We start from the raw sequence: 27,994 nt of genomic DNA, 5'->3' as shown, positions 1-27,994 counted from the left end.
CATTTTGTCTCTCTTTTCTTTTAGAAAGCATCACAGTCTTCACATGATGTGGCTTCTAAAGACTCAAGGACCACCCACCTTACCAGTCTGCAATGGCAAAGGCAGAAATGGATATTTAAACACCACAGCTTCCATTCTGTTATTAATCACTCTGTAGACATGTGCCACCACTACAGGGAGTGAACTGCACCAAGGGGGAAAAGTTCCAGGGGCCCCCGAACCACCAGCACTCTTGTTTCTCCCCCTGGAGAGAAAGCAGAACTATGGCATTTTATAGCTGCTGTTTGATCCTCTTGGCAATTACCTGGTGCACTTCTGCCTATGGGCCTGACCAACGAGCTCAGAAGAAAGGGGACATTATCCTCGGGGGGCTCTTTCCTATTCATTTTGGAGTAGCAGCCAAAGATCAAGATCTAAAGTCAAGGCCAGAGTCTGTGGAATGTATCAGGTAAGGAAAGGAGCCAAGTCAGAGAGTCTCTTCTCTTCTGGTGGTTGGAGAAAAGCTGTATCAAACCCAAAATAATTTTTTTTCAAACTTGGTTTTATTTTTTTCAAAAATGGTGAGTGGTAGTCATGCTGAAATTATTCCATGACCCTCTTTAAAAGAAAGTTTTCAAAAAGTAAAATGTCAAATATACTGAATAGAAAAATCCATGGCCTGTTGGGAGTATGTGCCAGTCACTTGGTAACTGAGTTGTCATTGTTCATATCTGGCGGCAGTGTTGCTTAATGGAAGACTAAGTACCTAGAAGGCAATTTATTATAGGTCTTGCAAACCTGAGTAGTAACATCTCCCATTTACCTTAAGTGCCCCAAAGGTCAATAATACTTGAGTGTTAGCTGCCTTATTCTCATTTTTTTTTTTAAAGGATTTTAAAGTTGAAAGAAATGTCAGTGGCTGGCATGACCCAGGCATCTACAAAATGCAGTCTATAGTATTTTGGAAGCTCTTCGTATAGAAGGCTGAAATCCTCTTGTTTAACACAGAATATACCTAACACTGATGGGAGAAACCACAGAATCCATCTAAATCTGTCACTGAACTCTTTCTTCAGCCATGTGAAGACAGCTAACTTATCCCATTGAATCACTTCTTTTCCAGGCCTGAATCTCAGTTTTCTGAACAATTACTTCATGACTTGATTTCCCTCCATTTGAGGCTCCCTAATTTATCATGACTCTAGTAGAATATGGCACCTAGAATTAGGCAGTTCCTTCAAACAAAATCTGACTTTCACAGAGTAGAATGGACTGTATATCACCTCCCTTCACAAGGATATCAGAGACCGTGACTGCACCCCAAGTCTTTACCCAACTTCTAAGAGAAAATAACACTTTCTCTCTAAGACTTGCAATGTTCAGAAGGGATCCAGCACTCTTCCATGGTCTCCCTGATTGCTGGAAAATGAAAATGAAAACTAGAATTGCTCCAACAAAACTGGATTTCTGTTCATGTTCTAATGAGAGCTTTAAAATTAGATAGCATTTTCACATTTTTCTCATAAATACAGAAAAACTAAGTACAGAATTTCAACTATGCTGATCATATTCTTCATATAACCCATTTGGACAAATATCTTCTTTGTTGTACCCTGCTGACCAGAGTTGTGCGTGTGCCATGTATATACCTAAGGTTAAGCAAAAAGCCCTGGAATACTATATTTTTTAAATTATATTAAAGAAAGATAGTAAAATCAGTTTAGCAGTATAAATGTTTTATGTAAAGAAAAATTCTATAATCTCTCTTAACTTAAAACTTAACTTTTAACTTAAGGTTTAAAACAAATAACTAAACAACAACAAAAAAATGATGGAAACATAAAGAAAATGACTAAGAGAAAAGGTCACATTAAAAGTTAGGAAACTGGGTGGAGGGGAATAAACTAGGAATCTTGGAGCACCTGGGTAGGCTCAGTTGGTTAAGTGTCTGACTTCGGCTCGGGTCCTGATCTCACAGTCATGAATTCAAGCCCCACATTGGGCTCTCTGCTGTCAGTGCAGAGCCCACTTCAGATCCTCTGTCTCCCTCTCTCTCTGCGTTTCTCTGCCCCTCTTTGCATGCATTCTCTCTCTCAAAAATAAATAAACATTTAAAAAATAAATACATAAAAATAAAACTTTGGAACCTAAACAACACAGTGGAGTACAGCAAATATTTCTTACCTCCTGCCATTGAGTTCAAGTAGTATAACCTACCATATAAAGAGAGAACCTGTGGAGTTGTTACATTTCCTCCTTTGGACGTTGATACACTGATTTAGGATACTTAACTAGCCCTCACTCTGAGCTAAATCTTGGGAGAGTGAAAACTATGTAACTGACCCTACTTCTCTTTGTTTAATTTGCTCGATTTTTATTTAAAATAATGTTCTTTGAAAAGCAATGCATACTCATTTTTTAAAACAGAATATATAAATAAACCAAAAGCCCACAATTTTAAAAGCCATTGCTCCATCACCCAGAAATAATCACTATTTGTAAACAGCCTTCCTACATGTTTGTTTGTTTGTTTGTTTGTTTACAAAGATGAGCTCTATCATCTCCCTTTCCCCTTTGACCTCCAGTAATGTCATAATCTAAATTTGTGACTCTGCAAATCTGAGGTTAGTTTTAGGCTCCTACATATTAAAATCCTAATCTTATTTATATTTTCTGTAGTCCTTTTTTTAAAATATGTGTATTATTTTTAATACTTTAGATCAGCAACTTCAAACTTTTTGCTGGATGAAGCAGATACAAATTATTCATTCTATTACTAATAACAATCTTTGCTACCATTGCTTCCTCTGTGTAAGGCACCAGGCTGAGAATTTTACATAATTATCTCATGTTCACAGCTATCATATGAGGTAGGCATTGTCCCCATTTTACAGAGAGTGCTCTGAGTCTCAAAGAACACATCATGAAAACAAAGAATAACACAGCCATGATTCAAACCCAGCTTTGCCCAGTCCCTACTCTTAAGTGGTTGACCAGAAAGCCTCCCATCTTCTTCCATTTCTTCTTTCTTGCAGGTATAATTTCCGTGGGTTTCGCTGGTTACAAGCAATGATATTTGCCATCGAGGAAATAAACAGCAGCCCAGTCCTTCTTCCCAACATGACACTGGGATACAGGATATTTGACACTTGCAACACTGTTTCTAAAGCCTTGGAAGCCACTCTGAGTTTTGTGGCACAAAATAAAATTGATTCTCTGAACCTCGACGAGTTCTGCAACTGCTCAGAGCATATCCCCTCTACTATCGCTGTGGTGGGAGCAACTGGTTCGGGCATCTCCACAGCGGTGGCAAACCTGCTGGGCCTCTTCTATATTCCCCAGGTATACATAACTTCTTATATGGGGCAATGCGGGCAGGGATCAGGACTCGAGTGACTTCCATGCCCAGTGTCCATACAGCGTGCTATTTTCCTATCTCTGGCTTTACACTGGCACCAAAAAAAACCCTTCTAATTAGTAGGGGCACTGTATCATGACCATTTGGGATTTCTGAGACCCCAATATCAACCATGTCCACTAAACCTTCACAACTCTTCCAAAATTCTTTTAAACATACCTTGTGTAAAACTTTGCCTTTTTTGCCAGTGATTTATTTTCCATTCCATTCCTTTAGTAAATGACCATTCTTCTGCCTTTACTAAAAGGAATGAGGCCATATGATGTAAACTCACCTTTCAAACTCAAAATCTGTCCCTAATCCTATTCCTTTAAAATTCTGCCTCTCTAACTTCTGGCTTAAAGTTTAGCTCAGGGGGAAGCAGAGTATATTTTCTCACAGAACAAGAACTTAATCATTGTCTTGCACATTCCAGAATGGAAAATATTCTATTTCGTTCAACAATATTTATAGAGCACATATGAACAAATAGTGTCCACCCTGCAGGAACTCACCCTAGATGAGGAGATGTCTGCATTTTCAAATGCTAACAAGTCACTGAAACAAGTGCTTTAATAAACATTTGTTCAAAATTGCATATTTTTCCCCTATGGAGCAAATCTTTTCTCATGTTAATATTTATAGATCTATGACATCATTTTATAATAGTGAAAAGTTGGAAACAACCTAAATGTCCGTGGATGAGAGAATCAGCTCAATTGTAATACATCCTTTACATCAATTTTAAAATTATAGATCATGCTTTAAATTTATTTTTTTCAATGTCTAATATTTAAAATTTGTTAAGAGTACCTTTGATAGATTCACATTTATATGTTGGGAGGTCCCCATTTCTTTGGTGATAGACATTATCCTTTTATATTCATGTGGCAACTGAAAAAGACTTGTCATCATTTCCCGAATCCTTACTTCAGGGAATTAAAGGTGTTTCCCATGGGGAAGCCCTGGCTTTATAACTTTTGCACAAAATGATCTAATAATGGTCGGTAAATGTGTTGGGTAAGAGGCAAATATGCATCTTATAAATTTTGCATATTGTACAGTATTTTTTTAATTCACAGTGAAAGTAAGTTTTTGTGGCCAAGAGGCACAAGGTATAATTGTGGGTAAGGTAAATAAAGAATATAAATGTAAAGGTTTTAATTCTTTATGGTTTGGATGAAAGACAAGGTTAAGCTAAATTTGAATTATTAAAGTGTCATGAGACTATAATTCTCAGTCAAAACAATGTAAGTATATCTACAGTAGTGTTTCTCTTCCATGACTGCGTGTTAGAATCACATGGGGAGCCTTAAAAACCAATACCTGGGTTTCACACCGTAGAGATCCTGGTTTAATTGATATGAGATGCAGCCTGGGCATCAGGAGTTTTGAAAGCTCCCAAGGTGATCCTAATGTGCACCAGAACTGGGAGCCACTGCTCTGCAGGGTAGGGGCAGAGGCCAAGGGTATTTCTTATGCTACTCATGCCACCAAGTGGATGGAACAAGCAGACCAGCTAGAAAAGTACTGGACAGAAGTTTTCTGACTCATTCATGAAATTCTCCCCTCTCACAATATAAGAAAGTTTTGTGTATTTTTAAGAGTTGTTTTTTTTTCTTTGTGGGGTAAACAGGTAGTGAAGTAGTATTTACCGCCCTCATTCCTAGTTTCTTTTTAAAAACTAGACAAATATTATAAATGCATTCTTTAAGAGAAACATATTCATAGTAGATATATTTGTAATTTTAATCCTTTTAAAACCCTTTTCAACCCATTTTTCAAAAAGAAGAAGTAAACATTAATGGATAAATTTACAAAATGCCTGAGTAGGTTTTTCATTTGCAAAAATCTGACAGAAGCCTGTTGTTTGGGTCTGCAAGTAGAGCTCTGTGGAAACAACAACATCTCAATAAATTGCTTAATCTAACTACCTACACCTCATGATCTCTCATAATAGAGCAAGAAGGGGCTTGCTGATAAAAGAAAAAACTGTCAATTTTATATTGTAACTTCCAAAATCAAAGCTCTTGTCAGAAAAATCATGCTTTTTAGCAAAGTTGGTCGTGGTCTTTCATACACCAATGTCTTTCATGTTTTTGATGTAGAAACTATTCATTGGTAAGAAGAAATATATTGGAAAATTCATTTTAAAACACTAAACATAGAAAACTAATTGTTTCAATGGGTGAGAAATATTAAAGACATTCCCCCCAATTTTTTAACTTAGTTTCCTTTAAAATCTCTCTAGAAAACTAGAGAAAAGAAATATTAAACACTCCTTCATTAACAAGAGGGAGACTAACTGGAGACTGGAGGAGAGAACCTAGACAGACTAGGAAAGAGGAACCCCTTGGGGCTCCTCTGAAGAGCCTTAGGTTTATCACCCACAGAGAATTGCATTCCTTCCAGAAGTGAGTCATGGACACAGTGTTCATCATAGTAAAGGGGAAGCTAAATGTTTAGATCAGAACCTGGATATAACAGGAAGATGTGTACATGGATACATGATAACCAATGAGGCATCTCAAAGGAAGTTAGGAGCAACTTTGCAACAGTGTGTAAAGACTCTCCTTGAAAGGGTAAGTAGATTCTACTATTATTGGGTTGACTTTATGGCCAGACCCATTTCTGAAAGTGGCACTGTGAAGAATCACCCACTGGGAATTAGAATGCTCCCCCAAAGACTGACTGATGCTTGAGTGCTCACACTGGAGAGGAACATATTCTGGTTGTCTTCATCCTTTCATCCCATCTGCAATGAACAGCATGTTTGATAAATTAATGAATGCTCAAAAAGCCAACCCCACAGAGCCTTAAGGTTCATCTGGCACCTCATTCACTCATTCATCCTATGTTCTTTCCAGGTCAGCTATGCCTCCTCCAGCAGACTCCTCAGCAACAAAAATCAGTTCAAGTCCTTTCTCCGTACCATCCCCAATGATGAACACCAGGCCACTGCCATGGCAGACATTATCGAGTATTTCCGCTGGAACTGGGTGGGCACAATTGCTGCTGATGATGACTACGGCCGGCCAGGGATTGAGAAGTTTCGAGAGGAAGCTGAGGAGAGGGATATCTGCATCGACTTCAGTGAACTCATCTCCCAGTATTCTGATGAAGAAGAGATCCAGCAAGTGGTGGAGGTGATCCAGAATTCCACAGCCAAAGTCATTGTTGTTTTCTCTAGTGGTCCAGACCTTGAACCCCTTATCAAGGAGATTGTCCGGCGTAATATCACAGGGAGGATCTGGCTGGCCAGCGAGGCCTGGGCCAGCTCTTCCTTGATTGCCATGCCCGAGTACTTCCATGTGGTTGGAGGCACCATTGGATTCGCTCTGAAGGCTGGACAGATCCCAGGTTTCCGGGAATTCCTGCAGAAAGTCCATCCCAGAAAGTCTGTCCACAATGGTTTTGCCAAGGAGTTTTGGGAAGAAACCTTTAACTGCCACCTCCAAGAAGGTGCTAAAGGACCTTTAGCACTGGACACTTTCCTGAGAGGTCATGAAGAAGGTGGTGGCAGGATAAGCAATAGCTCCACTGCCTTGCGACCTCTCTGTACAGGGGACGAGAACATCAGCAGCGTGGAGACCCCTTACATGGATTATACACATTTACGGATATCCTACAATGTCTACTTAGCGGTCTATTCCATTGCTCATGCCCTGCAAGATATATATACATGCTTACCTGGAAGAGGACTCTTCACCAATGGTTCCTGCGCAGATATCAAGAAGGTTGAGGCTTGGCAGGTACATACTTCACTTAGATAGCAGTTCACTGTGTAGCAGAATTGGGCTGACCCAGGCAAGACAGATAAAGTGGTCACCTCAAAAAGACAGTATCTAAATGATGTTGCTATACATAGCTTTGGGTTCAAATTGCCTTTTCAAATATTCTAAGTAACTGACTTCTGCAAAATTGATAGTAATTTAATTTGATTATCTGTTTAAAGCCTTGGTTCAACTGTTCTTTAGTCCAGGGGTTCAGAATACCTGAAGTATGGCCTCTAAGAGCTTTTAAATTTTTTTTTAATGTTTATTTATTATTGAGAGACAGAGAGACACAGAGCGTGAGCAAGGGTGGGGTAGAGAGAGGGGGAGACACAGAATCTGAAGTAGGCTCCAGGCTCTGAGATGTCAGCACAGATCCCAACGCAGGGCTCAAACCCACAAACTGTGAGATCATGACCTGAGCCAAAGTCGGTTGCCTAACCAACTGAGCCACCCAGGTGCCCCAGCCCCTAAGAGCTTTTAAATATCCTGGAACGGATTTAATACTATGTATTAAATGGAGTACATGGAGTATTTTTACAATTATGGTAAATTACAGATGTTGTCCTCTTATAACAAGTATTAGTTTAGTACCTATTAAATTCCATATGCTAGTGTTATCGCATTTAGCCACTACTTTTACCAAAATATTATTCACAATATAATGTGATGGACCACCCAACAGGCCAACTAAGCTTAGGACACAAGCAAATCAAGGGCACAGGGAAAAAAACAAAAAAACCTCTCCTTACAAAGATTTGATATTGGATATTTCAAAAATAAACACTGAAGTAGTTATCATAGAAAATAACTGGAACTTAGGTGGAATTCCTACACTCATTTTAGACTTTAGTCTTGTTTTGTATTTTTGAATTGAATTGCACATAGAAGAGACATCATAATTTTTCTCATTTCATAAAATTTCTGAAGATAAAAGTCTGGTCTGACTTAAATCCTACATAGTTGTTCGTGTCTTGTGTAGTTACCTTGATTTTTCAATCAAACCTTGTTTTATACTGCTTTTATTTTTTCCTCAGTTCCAGACTGACCTATCAGAGAGTGCATGATTATAGGGGGAGGGGAGAGGAGACATTCCTGAACATGAGCTGAATGACCCAGTCTCCAGCTTCAGCTCCAGCTCACCCATAAATTAGCTGCATCATCCCTGGCAAGCCACTGTTCTAAGTCAGTCTCTTCATCTGTAAAATGGCCTCAATATCTAGCCCACTTTCTGCCCAAGGTTCTTTTAAAGATGAGATGTGATGACATATGTGAAAGCAATTATAAACTTTCAAGTTCTAAACAGATGATGATTATTATAGTAGCATTTCAATATGCTTCTAATTAGGCAACCAGGTTAAAAATGATAACTACAACAGCTGTGTATGTAGAACCCTACCACCACAGACCCTTGGGAAAAGGTATAAAGAAACAAAGAATATACAACCTACGTCAGTCATTTTAGAGACTATCATAGGGTAAGGAGCGGTGTCGAGGCTGGCAGAATGAGCCAGGACCTGCAAGTGCTTCTCAGCCCTTCTCTTGTGGGGAAAACCACACTCAGACATCATTGTTGGCTAAAGTTTCTCATTTCTATGAGGTACTTAAAGTCTCCTTCCTTGCACTGCATCACCTGTTTCCTGCAGCCTGGCAAAGAAGCGCTCTAATGACAGTCAAAGACCAAAAAGACTTCAAGAGCCATTATGATAAAGAGTGGAGTTTTAAGATGGAGGAACAAAGGGACAATCTTTTAGCAAATACTGTTGTCTTTCCTCCCTTCCCTTCCATGTCGCCTAAAAGGAAGACTCCAGCTCTTGAAAAGCCGACAAGACCAGGGTGGGGTTGAAGGGAAAAGAGGCTTCCAGTGGGTAATTTGACATTTCTGTTCTTCAGTGACTCCTTTCCAAACAAGGAAGTAAGATCTAGATTGTCAAGACCAAAGCTTGGGCATATATGAAAAAAGCTGTAAGAATGAGGCTACAGTCAAGAATGGGACTTTTAGTTCCATACTGTAGAAAACCCAAACCAAACTGGCTTAAACAGAAGAAACTCATATTATTAGTAGCCCATAATACTGAAAATTTCAGAAGTATTCCAGATACAAGTAGATGCTTTCATCTCCATCTCTGTTCCTTATTCCTCAGGGTTAGCAGTTTTCAACCTCTATAATAGCTTCAGGCTCATAAAATCTTTACTACTCGGCTCTTATTTCCCAAGACTTCCTGTATAAGTCCCAGAAACCACACTGATCGACCAGTCCAAGATCACATATCTATCACTGAAGCTAGGAGTGGAGTCCTTTCAAATTACATAGGCTGAGAGTTAGAGGGGGAGTGGACCCGCAAAGGGAAATCAGGGTGTTACCAAAGGAGGAAAAAAGAGAAGCAAAGCAGGCAAAATTTAAAAAAATATCCACCACACAGACACCTCAGTTTACCCAACTTAGAAGTTAAGATGTGCCCTCCTGGCTCATACACAGTCTGGCACAATTCATTCAGGAGAGGAGACAGAAAAATAGGGTCACAGCTCTAGGGAGGAATAACATGTGGTCATTGGCCAAAATGTCCTGTGTGCTTTCTGTAAAAGCTTCCTTTAAGCCTCAGGAACCCAAGCAGTTGGGTGGGAATTCTAGAATTTAAGATGTTGGCCATGTCTTTTGTATCAGGAGATAGACCAGCAATTATTCACCCTCATTATTTTTTAAATTTTTTTTAATGTTTATTCATTTTTTGAGAGAGCGAGAGAGAGGGAGGGGCAGAGAGAGACAGAGAGAGAGAGAGAGAGGGAGACCCAGAATCCGAAGCAGGTTCCAGGCTCCGAGCTGTCAGCATGGAGCCTGACACAGGGCTCAAACCCACAAACCGTGAGATCATGACCTGAGCTGAAGTCGGACACTTAACAGACTGAGCCACCCAGGCACCCCTATTCACTCTCATTATTAAGACCTATATGGAAATGTATCACCCCTATAATCTATACAATCTAATGTAAGTATCTCAGCCTAGATTTCAACCCCTACCTTCTCTCAATTCTCTCATAAGCCAACCTGACTGGCACCTCCCCATAAAGCACTTATGAATTTTTGGCATAGCATTTTTGTTTAGATTATATCCCACACCTGAAGCACCATCCATTTTTGTCCCATGTAATACTGTCCACCACAAATTTTGAACTCTTTTTCAAAATTCACTTTCTCCTAGAAGTCTTCTCAAGTCATACTCCCACATACACATTTTACAATCTCTCTTTCTTCCTCATTTTTGCCATTTATATATTCAGCTTAAATTTCCACAACTCTTTAGTTGACTGAAATAGATTCTTACTAATTAAACTTCTGATTAAATTAGGTCAATCCCAAATTCTTTCTTTTGTTGATTTTTTCCCACTAAATTTATCAATTCATATCCTTAAAAGTAACACTAACAGATAATTTATGAGCGCACAGCACACAATTCCCTCCTGACCTCCATGGAGATCCCCAAGTCCTTCTCCACTGCTCCTCACCTCTCTCTTCGCACTGACTCCTCCACTGGACTGTTCAGCACTGTGTCCAGAATGCCTGACACCTAAGTATGTGTAGAATAAATGAAAGAAAGAGTAGTGATCTAGTTGATTTGGCCTGACAACACTACCTAGAGCCCTTTGCAGAGAACTGTTTAATCTAACAACCCACCCTTACTTACATCAATCACTCTGGTTTAGGTATTCTTGGTTTTGATTAGATAAGCCTGGACCACATGCCCAACAATCAAATTTGTATGGAAAATCATGTAAGTGTGGAATCACCTTCTTCCTTCTCTCAGGATGATTGTGCACAAGGCATGCTTTCTACTTTCCCTCACCTTACACCAACCACTCACTAGTCAAAAAATAGGTATGCATGATGACAAAACCATGGTGATAACAGAAGCCAAATCGAATTGATCTTTCCAGAAATTGCTAACACTGTTGGGATTTGGAGAGGGGTGTGAATTGGGATGAAAACCAGAAGAAATGGAGGGGAGATAAGGATCAGTCTGGATCTCCCAACACTCTTAGTGTAGGAAGCGGGCAGGAAACAATAGACTCCTTATCTGTGCAAACCATTCTTCATTCACCTCTGTGTGAACAGGGTACTTTGTATACCCCATCCCATGTTCCCTCTGTGTTAAGTGATGCCATGTGTAAGAGCTGGAAATCCTAGACAACAGTGGGGGGGGGGGGGGTTTAGTCTCTAGTCTTTGGTTTATTTCAATTAGCCATTAGAGTATGCGCCAAGAGGTAATTCCCATTTATGCTTATAATGAGCAACAGTTTGACTTTAAAATCCTTTAGAGGAAATACCCTAAAAGGCCACAAGATGGAAATATTACCACATAAAAGATAATATGTGATCATCTCTGTGTGTGCATGTTGTAAACTATGTGTCTCTCTCTTAATGTGTCTTTCCCAGTGTTTAGTTTTAAGAACCTGTCAGTTTCTCTGCCTGTATGTTATCTTCTATGTGTCAGTCTTTCTTTTAGCTTTTTTCCTTTCTCTTTCCCTTCATTTATTCTTATTTTCCTCATATTTCTCCCCAAATAAAATAACTTAGAAGCATATTATGCTGGATTACAAATCTCAAGGAAATTTTTATATTTTCTTTTTTAATGGAACTATTAGTCCCTCTTTTAAAACTGCAAAAGGAGAGTGTTCTCACTTGGGGAAATATCTAAATTATTTTATAATGTATGTTGATTTTTGTGGGTAATTATCAATTTAAAGATTCCCTGTCATTGCTTTTAAGGATGAAATGGTTTCCATCTCCACCTTCCCTGATATGCAAGGTATTATGTAGAAAATTAAGTGCTCAAATGCAAAACTTGACAGTCAGAATGCCAAAAGAAATATTAAAGATATCTAAAGAGATGACTTAGAGATATGCCTTAGAAAACAATTAAGTGATTATTAATGGACAAGGTAAAACCTTGACTGTGAGGATGAAACACTACGTACCTTAAAGGTTAGGATTTGAAGTAAAGAAGAAAACAAAAGATATCATCTGGGATGGGCTTTGAAGGATGGACAGGATTTTTGAAAAGTGTTCCTTGGAGAAAATGTCAAATGCAAAGGTAACATAGGTAAATCCCAAAACATCATGCTGAGTGAAAAAAATCCAGACAAAAAAAAAAAAAAAAAAAGAATACATCCTGTAATTACTACATTTATATGATATCCTTTCTCTAATGATAGAAAGAAAAGAGATCCACAGCTCCCTAGGGCTGCAAGTGGGGGTGAAGATTAACTTGGAAGGGACATCTGGGAACTTTTTGGGGTGATAGTAGTGGTGGTTACACAGACATGTACATTTGCCAAAACTCAGTACTCTTAAAATAGACATATTTTATCCTATGTCAACTTTACTGCAATAAAGTTGATTAAAAATATAAAACAATGAAAAGACCCTGGAGTGGGAAAGTACAGGCCATGCATGGAGTTCTGGAGGTCGTTTAGTATGGATCACTTTTCCAATTAAGGCCGCTTGTGTTGCCACAAGCATTATACATGCCTCCATGATCCCACTTTAAAAATAAGCCCATCTTCTCAACCTATATTTTATATTAGTTAACCTTTGTAACTAGCAATAGACAATGTGATAGACTACCTAATCTGACTCCTACAGCTGAATGGATAATATATAATGTAATGGTTGACAAGTTTGGACTCTAGAGCCAGGCTAACTAGATCTAAATCCCAATTGCTACCTAATAACTGTATGACCATGGGCAGTCACTTAATGTGCCTGTGCCTCACTTTCCTCACCTGAAAAATGGAGATGTAGAAGTTCATTATAAGGATGACCTTAGTTAACATGTATAAAGTGCTCAGGATACTGACTATATACAATAAGTGTTCAGCAAACACTAGTCTTGAGTAGTATTCTTTTGTAGGTGAGGAAAGTAAGACCCAGAGAAGCCAAAATGATTTGCCCAAAGTCACGTACCTAGTCCCATCTGCCCCCAGGCAGCAACCAAGGTTACTGTTAAAAGAGCCATGTGCCAAATTGTCCCTTTAGGCACATCCTTTCTAACTCCTAAGAGGCTGCTGGGTAAGTCAATGGTTTCACAGTACAGACACAGAGACAAAGTACAGTGTGAAAATAAGTAAGAGTGGACACAACTGACCAAATTAGAGTATAGCAAACATCTCTCTGTCCATCTCGAATATAATTGTGTCTCTTGTCACTAAAAAAAGTGCCTGTTTGGCCCATATTAGGTGCTTAATAAATACTTTTTGAATGAACAAATAAAGAGAATGAGACAATGGTAAGTAACAGGGGTAAATAGAGGTTAAGTGAATAACAAAACAGTAGAGCCATAGGCACAGATAAAAGAGAAGGTGAGTGGTCTGAAAGAAGTCAGTAGAAAATGCCCATGCAAAAAAAAAAAAAAAAAAAAACAAACAAAAAACAATAAAATTCGAGCTGAAACTTAACTCTTCATTAAAGAGGTAAATGACAGAGGAAAACACCACTTCAATAAAGATTTTAAGAGTATAAACAGGATTATTGAGACATGAAGATACAGAAACCATTAAATTTTATTCTTATTTTATTTTTTTAATATAATTTATTGTCAAGTTAGCTAACATCCAGTGTATATAGCGTGCTTTTGGTTTTGGGGGTAGATTCCAGTGATTCATCGCTTACATAGAACACCCAGTGCTCATCCCAACAAGTGCCCTCCTCAGTACCCATCACCCATTTTCCCTCTCCCCCACTTGCCCCCTACCAACCCTGTTTGTTCTTTATATTTAAGAGTCTCTTACAGGTTGCCTCCCTCTCTGTTTGAAACAATTTTTTCCCCTTCCCTTCCCCCATGGTCTTCTGTTCAGTTTCTCAAATTCCACATATGAATGAAAACACATGATATCTGTCTTTCTCTGCCTGACTTATTTAACTTAGCATAATACCCTCCAGTTCCATCCACATTGTTGCAAATGGCAAATTTCATTCTTTCTCATTGCCAAGTAGTATCCCATTGTATATATAAACCACATCTTCTTTATCCATTCATCAGGTGATAGACATTTAGGCTCTTTCCATAATTTGGCTATTGTTGATAGCGCTGCTATAAACATTGGGATACATGTGCCCCCTATGAATCAGAACTCCTATATCCTTTGGATAAATTCCTAGTAGTGCTATTGCTGGGTCGTAGAGTGGTTCTATTTTTTAATTTCTTGAGAAACCTCCACACTGTTTTCCAGAGTGGCTGCACCAGTTTGATTCCCACCAACAGTGCACAAGGGTTCCCGTTTCTCCACATTCTTGCCAACATCTATTGTTTTTTAATTGACACAGGCTTCCTAAGAATCTTATCAGGAAAAAAAAAAAATTAGCCTAATTTGTACTAATGAAAAAACCCAAAAGGAGAAAAGAAACTTAAAAAAAAAATCTATTTTGACTGATTTTATTTTTTCCTGCTATTACTTTGAATGAATTTATTATAGCTAATAGAATAATTCTGGATCTCTCTACATTAAGGGGATATCAGTCCTATATCTCAAGTGTTGATTGCTCTCTTCATCTTCTGGCATACTTCTGTCATCAATCTTTTTTTTTTTTTTTTTTAATTTTTTATTTTTTTTTTTAAATTTTTTTTTCAACGTTTATTTATTTTTGGGACAGAGAGAGACAGAGCATGAACGGGCGAGGGGCAGAGAGAGAGGGAGACACAGAATCAGAAACAGGCTCCAGGCTCTGAGCCATCAGCCCAGAGCCCGACGCGGGGCTCGAACTCACGGACCGCGAGATCGTGACCTGGCTGAAGTCGGACGCTTAACCGACTGTGCCACCCAGGCGCCCCTGTCATCAATCTTATATGGAACAGTTTTGGGGGGGACTTTTAAGTTACAGTGATATCTCAAAGGGAGAAATTGTATTGGACCTTAATCCCACAGTATAATTTTGAGTATTTTGCTTTTAAAAATAGGTTTAAGTTATAACTGATTATATAAAACTTTAATTTTTATGATCTTCAATGGTAAGTTTTTCAAAAAGTGAATCCTAAACCTTTTCAACCTTATCTGAAAGTTCTTTTGTTTGTTTGTTTTTGTTTGAGTGTAGAACTTAGAACTTTATATTTTCAGTCTGAATCAGCTGACTTCAGCCCAACTGCACTGGCTAGCACCTCCAGTATAATACTCTATAGCCACAGTGAGAATGGACATTATTCTCTTGTTCCTGATCTTAGAGGAAAAACATTCAATCTCTCACCACTAAGCATAATGTTAACCGTAGGTTTTGTAGAGGATTCAGGAGGTTCCTTTTTACTCCTAGATTATGGAAAGTTTTTATCAGGAATGGAGATTGGATGTTACCAACTACTTTTTCTTTATTTATTGAGATGATCATATGGTTTCCCTTTTGTAGTATGTTAATGTAGTTGAATGTTCACCCTTGCATTCCTACAACAATGTAGGAAGGTAGACAACTAAAATTTGGTTATGAAATTTTTCCTCTATGTTCATGAGAGATATTGGTCAATAGTTTTATTTTCTAGTAATATCTTTGTCTAGTTTTGGTATCTGAGTAATACTGCCTTCAAAGAATGGGTTAGGAAGTATTGCCTCCCTGTCAATGTTCTGAAAGTGTTTGTGTGGAATTGGTATTACCTTCTTCCTTAAATATGTGGCAGAATTTATCAGTGAATTGGGCCAATTTTCTTTGTGGGAAAATTCTGAACTGCAAATTCAATTTCTTTAATACTTATAGAACTATTCCTTTGAATACAGCTTTGAAGACAGCTTTGATTGTGTCTTTCAAAGACAGTGTCTAAGTTGTCGAATTTATTGGCATAAATTTGTTTAGAACATTGCTTATTAAATTATTTATAATACTCTCAGATTATCCTGAAAATGTCTGCAAGATCTCTAGTGATGTCACTTTTCTCATTCTTTGTTTGGAAATACGCATCTTCATCTTTTTTACTGATCAGTCTGGGAAGAGAGTAATCAATTTTATTGATCTTCCCAAAGAACCAGCTTTTAGTTTTAGTGATTTTCTATGTTTCTGTTTTCTATTCCATTGATTTTTGCTCTGAGCTTTATTACTTCCTTTCTCCTGCTTTATTTGAATTTAATTTGCTCTTCTTTTTCTAGTTTCTTAGGTTGGAAAGTGGGGTCATTAATTTGAGACCTTTCTTCTATAATTTTATTGTTAAAAATCTCCCTCTAGATGTTGCTTTAGCTGCATCCCCCCAATTTTGTATGCTATGTTTTCATTTTCATTTAATTCAAAATACATTCTAACTTTCCTTTCCACTTCTTCTTTAACCCATATATTATTTAGAAGTATGTTATTTGGTTTCCAAGTATCTGGAGATTTTTCAAATATCTTTCTGTTACTGATTTCTAATTTAAATTCTCAGGAGTCAAAAAACATACTTTGTTTGAATATTTTTAAATTTATGGAAACATGGTTTTATTATCCAGAATATGGTTTATCTTGGTAAATATTCTCCGTGCCCTTGAAAAGAGTGTGTATTCTACTGCTATTGGGTTGAGTGTTCTATAAATATCAATTAGGTCAAGTGCTATTGATCAAGTATTATTCAAGTCTTTTACACCTTTATTGATTTTCTACCTACTTGCTCTTTTAACTGATATAGACACCATATTGACCTTATTTATTTGTTTACTTATCCTCAGGCTGGTGAACACCTCATCATGAGCACCACTTGACAAATTCAACAGTGTTAGTTTAATGCCTAGACTATCAACCAAACATTCAACAGACATAGTTTGAGTATCCATTCAAATTCAGGCCCTCTACAAATCACTGGGGACACAGAAAGGAATAAGATAGTGTCTTTAACTTTAGAGGAGATTTGTCTAATAAATTTTGGGTATAAAATTTCTAGCCACAAAGATCCTGGGTGCTTCCTTTTCTGGATAAGATGTTTGCCCTGCTTTTACCTTCTGCCTATCCTTATCTCCCTGTCCCATCTGAGGCTAGAATTGCGATGTCTCATTAGTAAACTCTTGATACCAAATGTCCTCAAGGTTACCTTGTTATCAAGGTCTCTACCTGCTCCACCAATGAAGTCATATTTGGACATTTGAAATCCCTTTCAATACTTCCTTTTTTGGTAAAAGTTTTATTGATATATAATTCACATATCATAAAGTTCACCTACTACAGTGGTTTTTAGTATATTCACAGAGTTGTATAACCATAACCACAATCAGTTTGGAACCTTTCCACCACATCAAAAAGAAACTTCATACCCTTTAGCTGTCACCCCCTACTTTCTCATCCCCCCATTCCTAAATACCACCAATCTACTTTCTGTCTCTCTATATTTGGATATTTCTGCACAGTTCATATAAAGCGAATCATAAAATATGTGGTCTGTGTGACTTCTTCCACTTGACATGTTTTCAAGGTTCATCCTTGTTGTAGCACGTATCAGTACTTCATTCCTTTTTATGGCTTGAATAGTATCCCATCATATGTATATAACATATTTTATTTATCCATTGATTCGAGTGATATACATTTAACTTGCTTCCATTTTTTATTATTATGAATTATGAACAGTAGTGTTCAGGTTTTTGTTTGGATATATGTTTTCATTTTTCTTGGGATTACACATAAGAGTGGAATTGCTGGGTCAAGTGGTAACTCTTATGTTTAACTTTTTGAGAAAGTGTCAAACTATTTTCCAAAGTCTCTGCACCATTTTACATCCCCACCAACAGTGTATGGAGATTTCTCTACATTCTCATCAACCTGTTATTACGTGATCCTGTGCCTTTTAATATGAAATCCAGCCTCTTTGCCTTGGATCCTCTTTACCTATCTACTTTATTTCCCCTTGTTCTCTAGCATGTACACGAATTTTGAGAGACTGGTTTCTTTACTGCCCCCATAACACTTATTCCTAACTTGATCTTTGTCCATGCTATTCCCACTGTTTTTAACACCCTCCTTCTTTCTGTCCTTTGCCAATCCAAATTTCTACCATGCCTCAAGCCTGTATTGACCTCTTCAGCCCTTTTAAATTTCCATCCCTTCTGAATTTAGCTGTATTTAGAGCTGATACCCTGTAAGTTAGCTCATGAGGACTATATTACTATGTCTTATACTACTGCAGCCTAGCTCAGAACACATAGTGAATAGTCTATAAATATTTACTTGTTGATTGATTCTAACAGCACACACATCTCACCCTGTGTTTACAATAATTTTTTTAATGGAAACTTTAAGAAAATGATTTTTGATTGACTTCTTCTTCTTTCATGTTAGGATTATGGTAGAAATCTCCATCCCATGCCAATGGCAACACAAAAGGATTACAGCCAGTGGTGATCTTTGAGTCACGTTTCTGTCCAGCCTGACCAATGTAGAAGATAACAATTTAATTATAAAATGATTGTCCCTGTTCCCTTCCTTATTCATCCACTAATGCCTGGAGACTTTCACTGCAGAGAACTTAAAGACAGAGAAAAGGAGAGAGGAAGCTTGTTGCCTGGCATATTGAGAACCAAGGAATTAAACCTGAATAAGAAGGAAGTAAATTTATGCTCAATACTCCAGTTTTACTGCTGTATATATGCTTTTAAAATTATTCTTCAAATAACAGTGATGCTTTTTCAAAATATATTTAATGAGGAAATATTACTGACAAATATTTGCCATGGACATTCTAAATCATTTATATTAGAGGCAGGAGAGTGCAGCAGGAAAAGCTCATGTTTAAATCACAGCTCAAGAACTTTCTAGCTTATGACCGGCAAGTTTCTTGACTTCTATGCCTCAGTTTCTTCATCTATAAAATGAATATAATAATAGAGTGGTTGTGAGGATTAAATGAGATATTGTGTGTAAAGCTTTAGTACAATGCCTGGCACATAGGAAGTGTAAATAAGAGGTAGTTCCCTACCTCTCCACTCTTCTCATCTCCTTTTACACACATCAGAGCAAAGACAGAGTTAGCATGATTGTGGAAAGGACAGTGGAAACTGTATGACTAGGATAAAACATTTGCACTAACAAGTAATGGTAGGTACATGAAACCAAAGTATGGAAGGTTTTGGAAGCTACCTAGAGAAGTTTGAAGAATATTTCATTTGAGCCATGATAGATCCCCAGCAGGATGTGGGAAAAGAAAAGCATGACTATGGAATGGAGGTTCCAGAGTGGGTGGAAGGAATGAGGTTCTAAGTGCTGCAAGAGAAGCTCAGCTGTACAGAGCAGAAGGACTGTATGTTCCTCTCAGGGAAGAAAAGCTGTGTCAGGACAAGGATGTGTTGGGGTACAAACAAAAGGATGTACATCATTCTGTATAGGAGGAGGCCAGGTCATTCCAAGAGCATGGAGGAAAAGGAAGGAGAACTGGAGGTATAAAAAAGGAACATATCTGGGGTACTGCTCTGCAGACAGTTTTAAAAGCTCAGTAAAAATGGAGGAAAAAATATAGGATGGATGACCATCAAGGAAGCCTCAGGAGAACACAAGTAGCATGAATCCTCAGTAGGATTCATTCTCCATCTTTTTGGAGGATAGCTCAGCAGTTCTGACTGCAGAACAGAAGAACAGATAGCAGGAAGGGAAGGACACCCCCTCTTCCCCCATAAGTCTGGGCAAAAGTCAGGGCAGCCAGAGTCTGCCAGGGTAGCAGTGAGGACACTAAATCAGTAAATTGCATACAGAAGGTTAGGTGAGGCACCCAGGGTGGTATGTTTGTGTGCATACATGGTCTGCCATTGACTCTGTCCCCAAACTTGTCCCAGAGCTGTTTATGAGCAAATTCAGGTGACTCCTTTTCCCTATTTAATTTTACTTACAATAAATGTTTATTTGAAAGTAAAGTGAATACAGATATATAGTTTTAAAAAGCAGTGTCATCTCTGGAATGGGTAGAATATTAAAGGTGCCCTGAAGGGGCCTAGCTAAGTCACCTAGTTTGTCATGAATATTAACCTGGATAATAGGTGCAAGGCCTCAGTAAAGCCATCCATTAGACAGATTCAACCCAAACTTTTCCCCAGTGTCAGATTAGATGTTGGTTTTTTAGGGGTAATGATAAAAATAATGATAAAAGGGAGAGGTGCCTCTAGATGTACCTCAGGGACCATGAAGCCACAGAACAGAGAGAAGAGTCCATACCAGAGTTTGCAGAGATTCCGCAACCTCTCTGGACCAGCCCTCTCATTACAAAGGTGAGGAAACATGCTCAGAGCTGGAGGAGGGTGATAAATCTCAGTGACTTGTGAGGTGCAGTAGAAGCAAGAACACTTTCACAGGCTGGACCATGTGTTATTCTCTCTTGATGCCTTGGGACCCCTGGCACATCCCACATGAAGGGGCTGAGTGTTCACTGTCTCCTCCTGACCCATGTCAGGGGCACATAGGAAGCAAAGCCAGGTGCCTAACAATACTACAATAGAGCATAGCCATTAAGAGCGCAGGCTTTGCACCACTTGCTAACTGTGTAACCCTAAACAAGATACTACTGTTCCTATGCCTCACTTTCCCCATCAGTAAAATGGGGGTGATAGTACTATTTGTTGTAAGGATAAGATTAGATAATAAATATAAGGCATTTAGCATTTGCGCCTAAAATGTAGTAAAATGACCAATAAAGTTTAACAATTATTATCATTACTTTTTTATACAAGAGTTATATGACATATAAAACCCTGCGAAGATTAAGGGATTGGCCATGACTGTTACAACAGTGATGGTGAGGGCTCCACCGACAGCCTCATTTCTTTCTTCCTTCCACTCACCCCACTCCGTGATTTTTGGCAGCAAGACACTTTCACAGAGGCAGCAGCATAAAGAAAGATGGAGCAGATCTTAAAAGTACTTCATACCTCCACTCCTTCCCCAAAACCCATCTCAGAAGACACCAGGAATGGCTCTGGGTTACAAACCCTGCCCTTCTTGGGGCACCACCAGTTGATGATGTACCTGAAGAAGACTTGATTTGGCCAGGGGCCATGGTGAGATGTGCCCAGTCTACTTTCCTGACTTCAAGAAGGTGTTTTCGCCCCAGTTACAATTTGAGTATCAAGTAAAGCCTGTGGCTTACCAGGGCTACTGCTAACACATACAATTACCTTAGTGTAAATTAGAAAAAGGTGCCTCTTCCTAAAGTTATGTTCCTTCCACTTTGTTAGAACAAGATAGTTTACTGTCCTCATGCAGTACATAACATACTTAAACATATGTGGTAGCCCTGTGGCTTGTACTCAAAGTCTCTGTTCCTCTTTAGGTCCTGAAGCACCTACGGCACCTAAACTTTACCAACAATATGGGGGAGCAGGTGACTTTCGATGAATGTGGGGACCTGGTGGGGAACTATTCCATCATCAACTGGCACCTCTCTCCAGAGGATGGCTCCATAGTGTTTAAGGAAGTCGGATATTACAACGTCTATGCCAAGAAAGGAGAAAGGCTCTTCATCAATGAGGAGAAAATCCTGTGGAGTGGATTCTCCAGGGAGGTATGTGCTGTCCATCAGAACCACAGATGCCTCCACCACAGGCAGGAAACTGTGCTAGACTTCAGAAGGGCCTTAGGCTTCACCACTGGACTTGCAAAATGATGAGACCACTTCCCTCAACTCACTAACTCTTGTTAGCTCTTGTCATATAGCTCTAATGCCAAGGTTCTCCATGAAATCCATGAGTGTTTAGTATACAGATGATAATCCTCAGAAAATTCTTATTCTTTACAAATCTGATCCTTTGGCTAAATGGCTAATAGTTTCCTTGACTAAAACTTTCCCCAACTAGAGTGAAATATTTAAGCAAACAGAAATATCACTCAAGGTAGGGTCTGGACAATTCACACAGAGGTAGTTCCCTGTTACCCAAATAGCTCCGGGAGGACCTATAAATCAAAAGGACAATTTCTTAGAAAATCAAATGGGTTGGTAACTTGGGAAAGATAACATCTCTGAGGGTACTGTGTTACTATAGTTGAAAGTACTAATGTCCTTCACTAGTTCTTTTCCTTTCTTTTCCTTCCCAAGGTCCCAAGAATCTTAGCAATCATCAGGTCCAATACTGTCATTTATATCCCTCTTTCATTAGAAAATAATGCCAATTATTTTCTCTTCAAGTTTTCTAAAAAATCCTTGTCAAACCAGTTATTTTTCTGATATAGTAAAAAATTTCCTTTGTTGATTTCCATGTGTTTAACTTTGTAAGATGTCTCCAAGTCAAGCAGGTAGGTGGGGAGAGAAGGGAAGAGTCTTATTAAAGAGACATTTTGAGGGGTGCCTCGGTGGCTCAGTCGGTTAAGCGTCTGATTTCGGCTCAGGTCATGATCTTGTGGTCCTTGAGTTTGAGCCCTGCATCATGCTCTGTGCTGACAGCTCAGAGCCTGGAGCCTGCTTCAGATTCTGTGTCTCCCTCTCTCTCTGTACCTCCCCTGCTTGCACTCCATTTCTCTCTCAAAATAAATAAATAAATAAATATTTTAAAAAATTTTTTTAAAAGAAACATTTTGGAAATAGTATGCACCCTTCTGTGTTACTTGACGTGATCATATGGAATGAGAAGAAGAGCTTCTGAAACAATAAAGCAATAAATTGGACAAAACTGTCAAAAACAACCATTTAAGGATCTGGCAATCAACCAAAGCAAACAAAAGCTGAAGTGTCTTTTTAAGAAAAACTAATGAAACTTGAGTAAGAAAAGTCTGTGGCAGTCTGAGGCTGCTCCCCAATTATTTCTAATAATTTGGTTGCTGATTCTTTTAAGTTTTCTACGTGGACAATCATATCATCTGTAAATAACAAGTTTTACTGAGTTCTTTCCAATATTTATGCCCTTATTTTCCTTGCCTTATCCCACTAGCTATGAACTCTGCAATGTTTAATAATAGTGGTTATAGTGGGCATTCTTGTTTTAAAAGAAATGCTTTTATTTTTTCATGTAGAATGATGTTTACCTAAGAAGTTTTTATATTGCCCTTTTTAAGTTAAAGATATTTCTTCCTATCTCCCTTTTTCAGGTAAGTTTTTAATTGTTATTTTGTGTTGAATTTCATCAAATGCTTTTTCTTTACTGATGATCATGATTTTTCTCCATTAATTTATTAATGCAGTGGATTTTATATATATAGATGCAGTATAGATTTTCTAGTACTAAACTTGTTTGCATTCTTGGCACAAACCTAACATGATCATGCTACATATTCTTTCCTATGTCCTTTGAGTTTGTTAATTGTTTTAGTGTTTTCATCTATATTCAAGTGATAAAAAGTAGCTGTACTCTTCTCAGGTCCTTTCAGATTCCTCACACTTTGCGTATACCTCCAGGACTTCTATATATTTTTGCTTCCAACAGAACTCACCACACTTTTTCAGAAAACTACCAGCGGGCTAATAGAACCCACTTTGCCCACAGGGCTCAGAAAGGCAGAAGAGTCCACAAATTTACATTTCCCTAAAAAGATCCTTAACAATGAGCAGTGTGGAAGTACAAAAACCCTGGCTCCCTTTTCCTTAGGTCAGGACAGCTCTAAGGAATAACTTACAGTCCAGAGTTCCCCTATGGGATCAGGCAGAAGCTACCCTCTGAGGGACTTTGCTGTCTTCTTCCCTTCTGTGTCTGACTTGCTCCATTCTCTTCCTGGTTTCTTGGGAGAACTTTCCTTGCAAACACTTGTAGACAAATCCACAACTCAGGTCTGCTTCTAAAGACAACTTAAAGTAGTGATATGGGCCTGTAATTTTTTTTTTTTATTTTTCATACTGTTCTCATCTGGTTTTGGAATCAGAGTTATACTGGCCTTTATATAAGAATGAGTTAGAAGATGTTCCCCCTTTTTCCCCCCAATCTCTGGTAGAGTTCACATAAGATTAGATTCATCTGTCCCTTGAAAGTTTAGTGTTTTTTTAAAAAAGAAAGAATGTTTAATGTCATTTGCCTGTGATAAACAGAGAATGGTGGTCATCTCAGGTATGAATATATAGTAGGGAAGGAAGCAAGGGGTTAGAGGAAAGCATACAGTTAAGTGCAGGTTACTGTTCTAGTCCTAGCTTTTGTTTTGGGGTAGTCATTAAAAATGACTGGCTAAAAGTGATTGAAATATGAACAAGTAATGATGGGAAAACAAGGATTATGATTAATCAAATTCCATGCACCTGAAGTCCACTAATGAAATAAATAAATAAAATCTATGTTACCTGAAATTAATATCACTATTGCAGATTTCTTTTGGGTAGTAGTTACCTGACATATTTTTCTGATCCATTTACTTTTGGCTCCTCTATGCCTGTCCTGCCTGCCTTGCTGAGTGGTTCAAGGATCTCAGAAGTCACCCTATAAAGCCTAAAATAAAGTTGCAGGAATTGCAATTCACTGCAAAGTTCAGAATCCCATTTTCTAAACAAATTTCCTCTCATCTCAGCATCTCCCTTCGTGATTATCCCTCTATATGTATGTAGACCTGTGTCCCTGCATCTTTTAGCTTGCCTTAAACTCTTGTTTCCATGGAAAGCAAACAGATGTCCCATTCTGGGACTTGGAGGGAATGGAATGGGGGTTATTTAAGGAGGATTTTGGTCACTATGTAGAGTGGCAACAATTAATCTTCCCAGACTCCCATGGATGTGTGTGTGTGTGTGTGTGTGTGTGTGTGCGCGCGCGCGCGCGCACCTGCAGGCACTTGCCCAAGGACACCTCTCCCTTTCTTTTTTTTTTCCCACCTCCCTTTCATTGATAATAAGAACAAGGATCTCTGGGGCTTCCTCTGTCTGGAATGAGTCTGAAGTCTGTTGTACTGGTCCTTGTGCACAAACTCCTCTTCCGTGCTTGTGTCAAAGGGGAGATTGATCCCACAGCTGCAGCCCTTCACTTTTGTGCTCTCGGTTCTCTAGGTACCTTTCTCCAACTGCAGTCGAGACTGCCTGGCAGGGACCAGGAAAGGAATCATTGAGGGGGAGCCCACCTGCTGCTTTGAGTGTGTGGAATGTCCTGATGGGGAGTACAGTGATGAAACAGGTAAAGGAACATGCCCTCCTGCAGTGCTCAGTTCACTTTGGAGCACTGGGGTCAGCCAAGTCCCTGGAAGGGGTAGGCTGAGGAGGTACTTCGCACAATTTCTCATTAAACAAGGTATGTCTGAGAGTCACATTGGGCTGGGCATTGAGGGGGATAGAAAAGAAATATTGGATGCCTTATAATACCATAAAAGGTTACACATCTTTTGTTTTACTTTGATGCCACTCTCCAATATTATATCCCTTTTCTTACAGCTCAGTAGCCCTAAATAGACAAAGTTCTGTCTGTTCCACACTACACAATTAATAGGCCATGATATATTGCCTGTTGGGTGCCTGGCATTGTATTTGCTGTCTTACTTACGCTTTTCCTGTACCTCAGTTTCTTCATCTACAAAGTGGGAATAATAATAAACCTATTTTACAGAGTTGGGGGAATTAAATGAGTTAATACTGTTATAACACATGCTAAGTTCTAGATAAATGTTAAGTAAAAACCTTAACTGGCATTTGGAGATGCTTTATACATATTAACTATAATTGTTATTATTACTGTTATTATCTCATTTCATCCTTACCACAATAATGGGATTATTGCTTTCTTTGCATAGATGATTGAAACTGAGGCTCAGAGAGGTTAAGGAGCCTGACCAAACAGCTAGTAAACAGAAGAGCCAGGATTCCCATCCATATCTCTGACTGAAAGCCCAAGTTCCTTTAACTCCCCAAAACTGCAGGGTGTTTGGGACATAGTAGGGCCTTAATAAATGTCTACTGACTGAATGCGTCTGCAGCCTCCCTCATTGGAAAGCCATGAATGTGGAGTGAGGAAGGCACAGGTCGTTTGTGTGGGATATTCTGCCTTGATCTAAGAGGAAGTCTGCTCTGACATGTCCACAAAGTCCATCCATATATCCAAAATGAATCAGGCTGAGTGCGAATACTGTGAGAAGTTGGTAAACTATGCTAGACCCCTGGTATGTAGGCAGCCAGCCACCTGCCCAGCAAGATTGATCATTCTCTGCTAAAGACCATCAGCAAGTAGTGCTAATAGGGGTAGCACCACCCCCCACCATGTACGAAGGAAAAAAATAACAGAACTATTAAAAATACATGAAATTAAATAAGTATGTTAATAAACATAAGTCAGAGTTCGATCATTTCACTAACAAAGAAAGTTTAAAGTGACCGCATCCAATAATCTGTATACCCTTACCAACACGTTTACACTCATAGGTCTTAGTCTATGCCCCACAGTGACTAACTCTTCCCTGAAACATTTTACAGATGCAAGTGCCTGTGACAAGTGCCCCGATGACTTCTGGTCCAATGAGAACCACACTTCTTGCATTGCCAAGGAGATTGAGTTTCTGTCCTGGACGGAGCCCTTTGGGATTGCACTCACTCTCTTTGCTGTGCTGGGCATTTTCCTGACAGCCTTCGTGCTGGGTGTCTTCCTCAAGTTCCGTAACACACCCATTGTCAAGGCTACCAATCGAGAGCTCTCCTACCTCCTCCTCTTCTCCTTGCTCTGCTGCTTCTCCAGCTCCCTGTTCTTCATTGGTGAGCCGCAGGACTGGACATGCCGCCTGCGCCAGCCAGCCTTTGGCATCAGCTTCGTGCTCTGCATATCATGCATCCTAGTGAAAACCAACCGTGTCCTCCTGGTGTTTGAGGCCAAGATCCCCACGAGCTTCCACCGCAAGTGGTGGGGGCTCAACCTGCAGTTCCTGCTGGTCTTCCTCTGCACCTTCATGCAGATTGTCATCTGTGTGATCTGGCTCTACACTGCACCACCCTCAAGCTACCGCAACCACGAGCTGGAGGATGAGATCATCTTTATCACATGCCACGAGGGCTCGCTAATGGCACTGGGCTTCTTAATTGGCTACACGTGCCTACTGGCTGCCATCTGCTTCTTCTTTGCCTTCAAGTCCCGGAAGCTGCCAGAGAATTTCAATGAAGCCAAGTTCATCACCTTCAGCATGCTCATCTTCTTCATCGTCTGGATCTCCTTCATCCCAGCCTACGCCAGCACCTATGGCAAGTTTGTCTCTGCCGTGGAAGTGATCGCCATCCTGGCAGCCAGCTTTGGCTTGCTGGCCTGCATCTTCTTCAACAAGGTCTACATCATCCTCTTCAAGCCATCACGTAACACCATCGAGGAGGTGCGCTGCAGCACTGCTGCCCATGCTTTCAAAGTAGCAGCCCGGGCCACGCTGCGCCGCAGCAACGTCTCTCGCAAGCGGTCCAGCAGCCTTGGGGGCTCCACGGGATCCACACCCTCTTCCTCCATCAGCAGTAAGAGCAACAGTGAAGACCCCTTCCCACAGCCCGAGAGGCAAAAGCAGCAGCAGCCACTGGCCCTGACCCAACAAGAGCAGCAGCCGCAGCCACAGCAGCCCTCGTCCCTACAGCAGCAGCCACAGCCACAGCCACAGCCCAGATGCAAGCAGAAAGTCATCTTCGGCAGTGGCACAGTCACCTTCTCACTGAGCTTTGATGAGCCTCAGAAGAGTGCCATGGCTCACAGGAATTCTATGCACCAGAACTCCCTGGAGGCCCAGAAAAGCAATGAGACCCTCACCAGACACCAGGCATTACTCCCACTACAGTGCGGGGAGACAGACTCAGAACTGAGTGCCCAGGAGAGAGGTCTTCAAGGGCCTGTAGACGGGGACTTCCGACCAGAGATGGAGGACCCTGAAGAGATGTCCCCAGCACTTGTAGTGTCCAGTTCACAAAGCTTTGTCATCAGTGGTGGTGGCAGCACTGTCACAGAAAATATACTGCATTCATAAAATGGAAGAAGGTGGCCAGTCCAGGGAGGATCCAGAGAGGATTCCTGGGATCATGTTCTC

General features: G+C 39.6%; 2 protein-coding genes across 2 annotated transcripts in view; one reads left to right on the top strand and one right to left on the bottom strand.

The window, feature by feature from the left end:
* Positions 1-27,994, bottom strand: part of ILDR1 (immunoglobulin like domain containing receptor 1) — a 258,601-nt gene that overhangs the window by 211,087 nt on the left and 19,520 nt on the right.
* On the top strand, positions 187-27,994 carry CASR (calcium sensing receptor). Its single transcript, XM_047099378.1, has 6 exons — positions 187-448; positions 3,015-3,321; positions 6,244-7,128; positions 21,393-21,623; positions 25,011-25,134; positions 26,421-27,994. The coding sequence occupies exons 1-6, from the start codon at positions 264-266 to the stop codon at positions 27,932-27,934; spliced, it is 3,246 nt and encodes a 1,081-aa protein (XP_046955334.1). The 5' UTR covers positions 187-263; the 3' UTR covers positions 27,935-27,994.

The sequence above is a fragment of the Lynx rufus genome, unplaced genomic scaffold, assembly GCF_022079265.1.
Source record: "Lynx rufus isolate CCGP_SWC_20201006 ecotype Redwood Valley unplaced genomic scaffold, mLynRuf1.p SCAF_5, whole genome shotgun sequence".
Classification (NCBI taxonomy): Eukaryota; Metazoa; Chordata; class Mammalia; order Carnivora; family Felidae; genus Lynx; species Lynx rufus.
The sequence above is the reverse complement of the archived record's forward strand: the minus strand, read 5'-3'. Positions and strand labels throughout refer to the sequence as shown.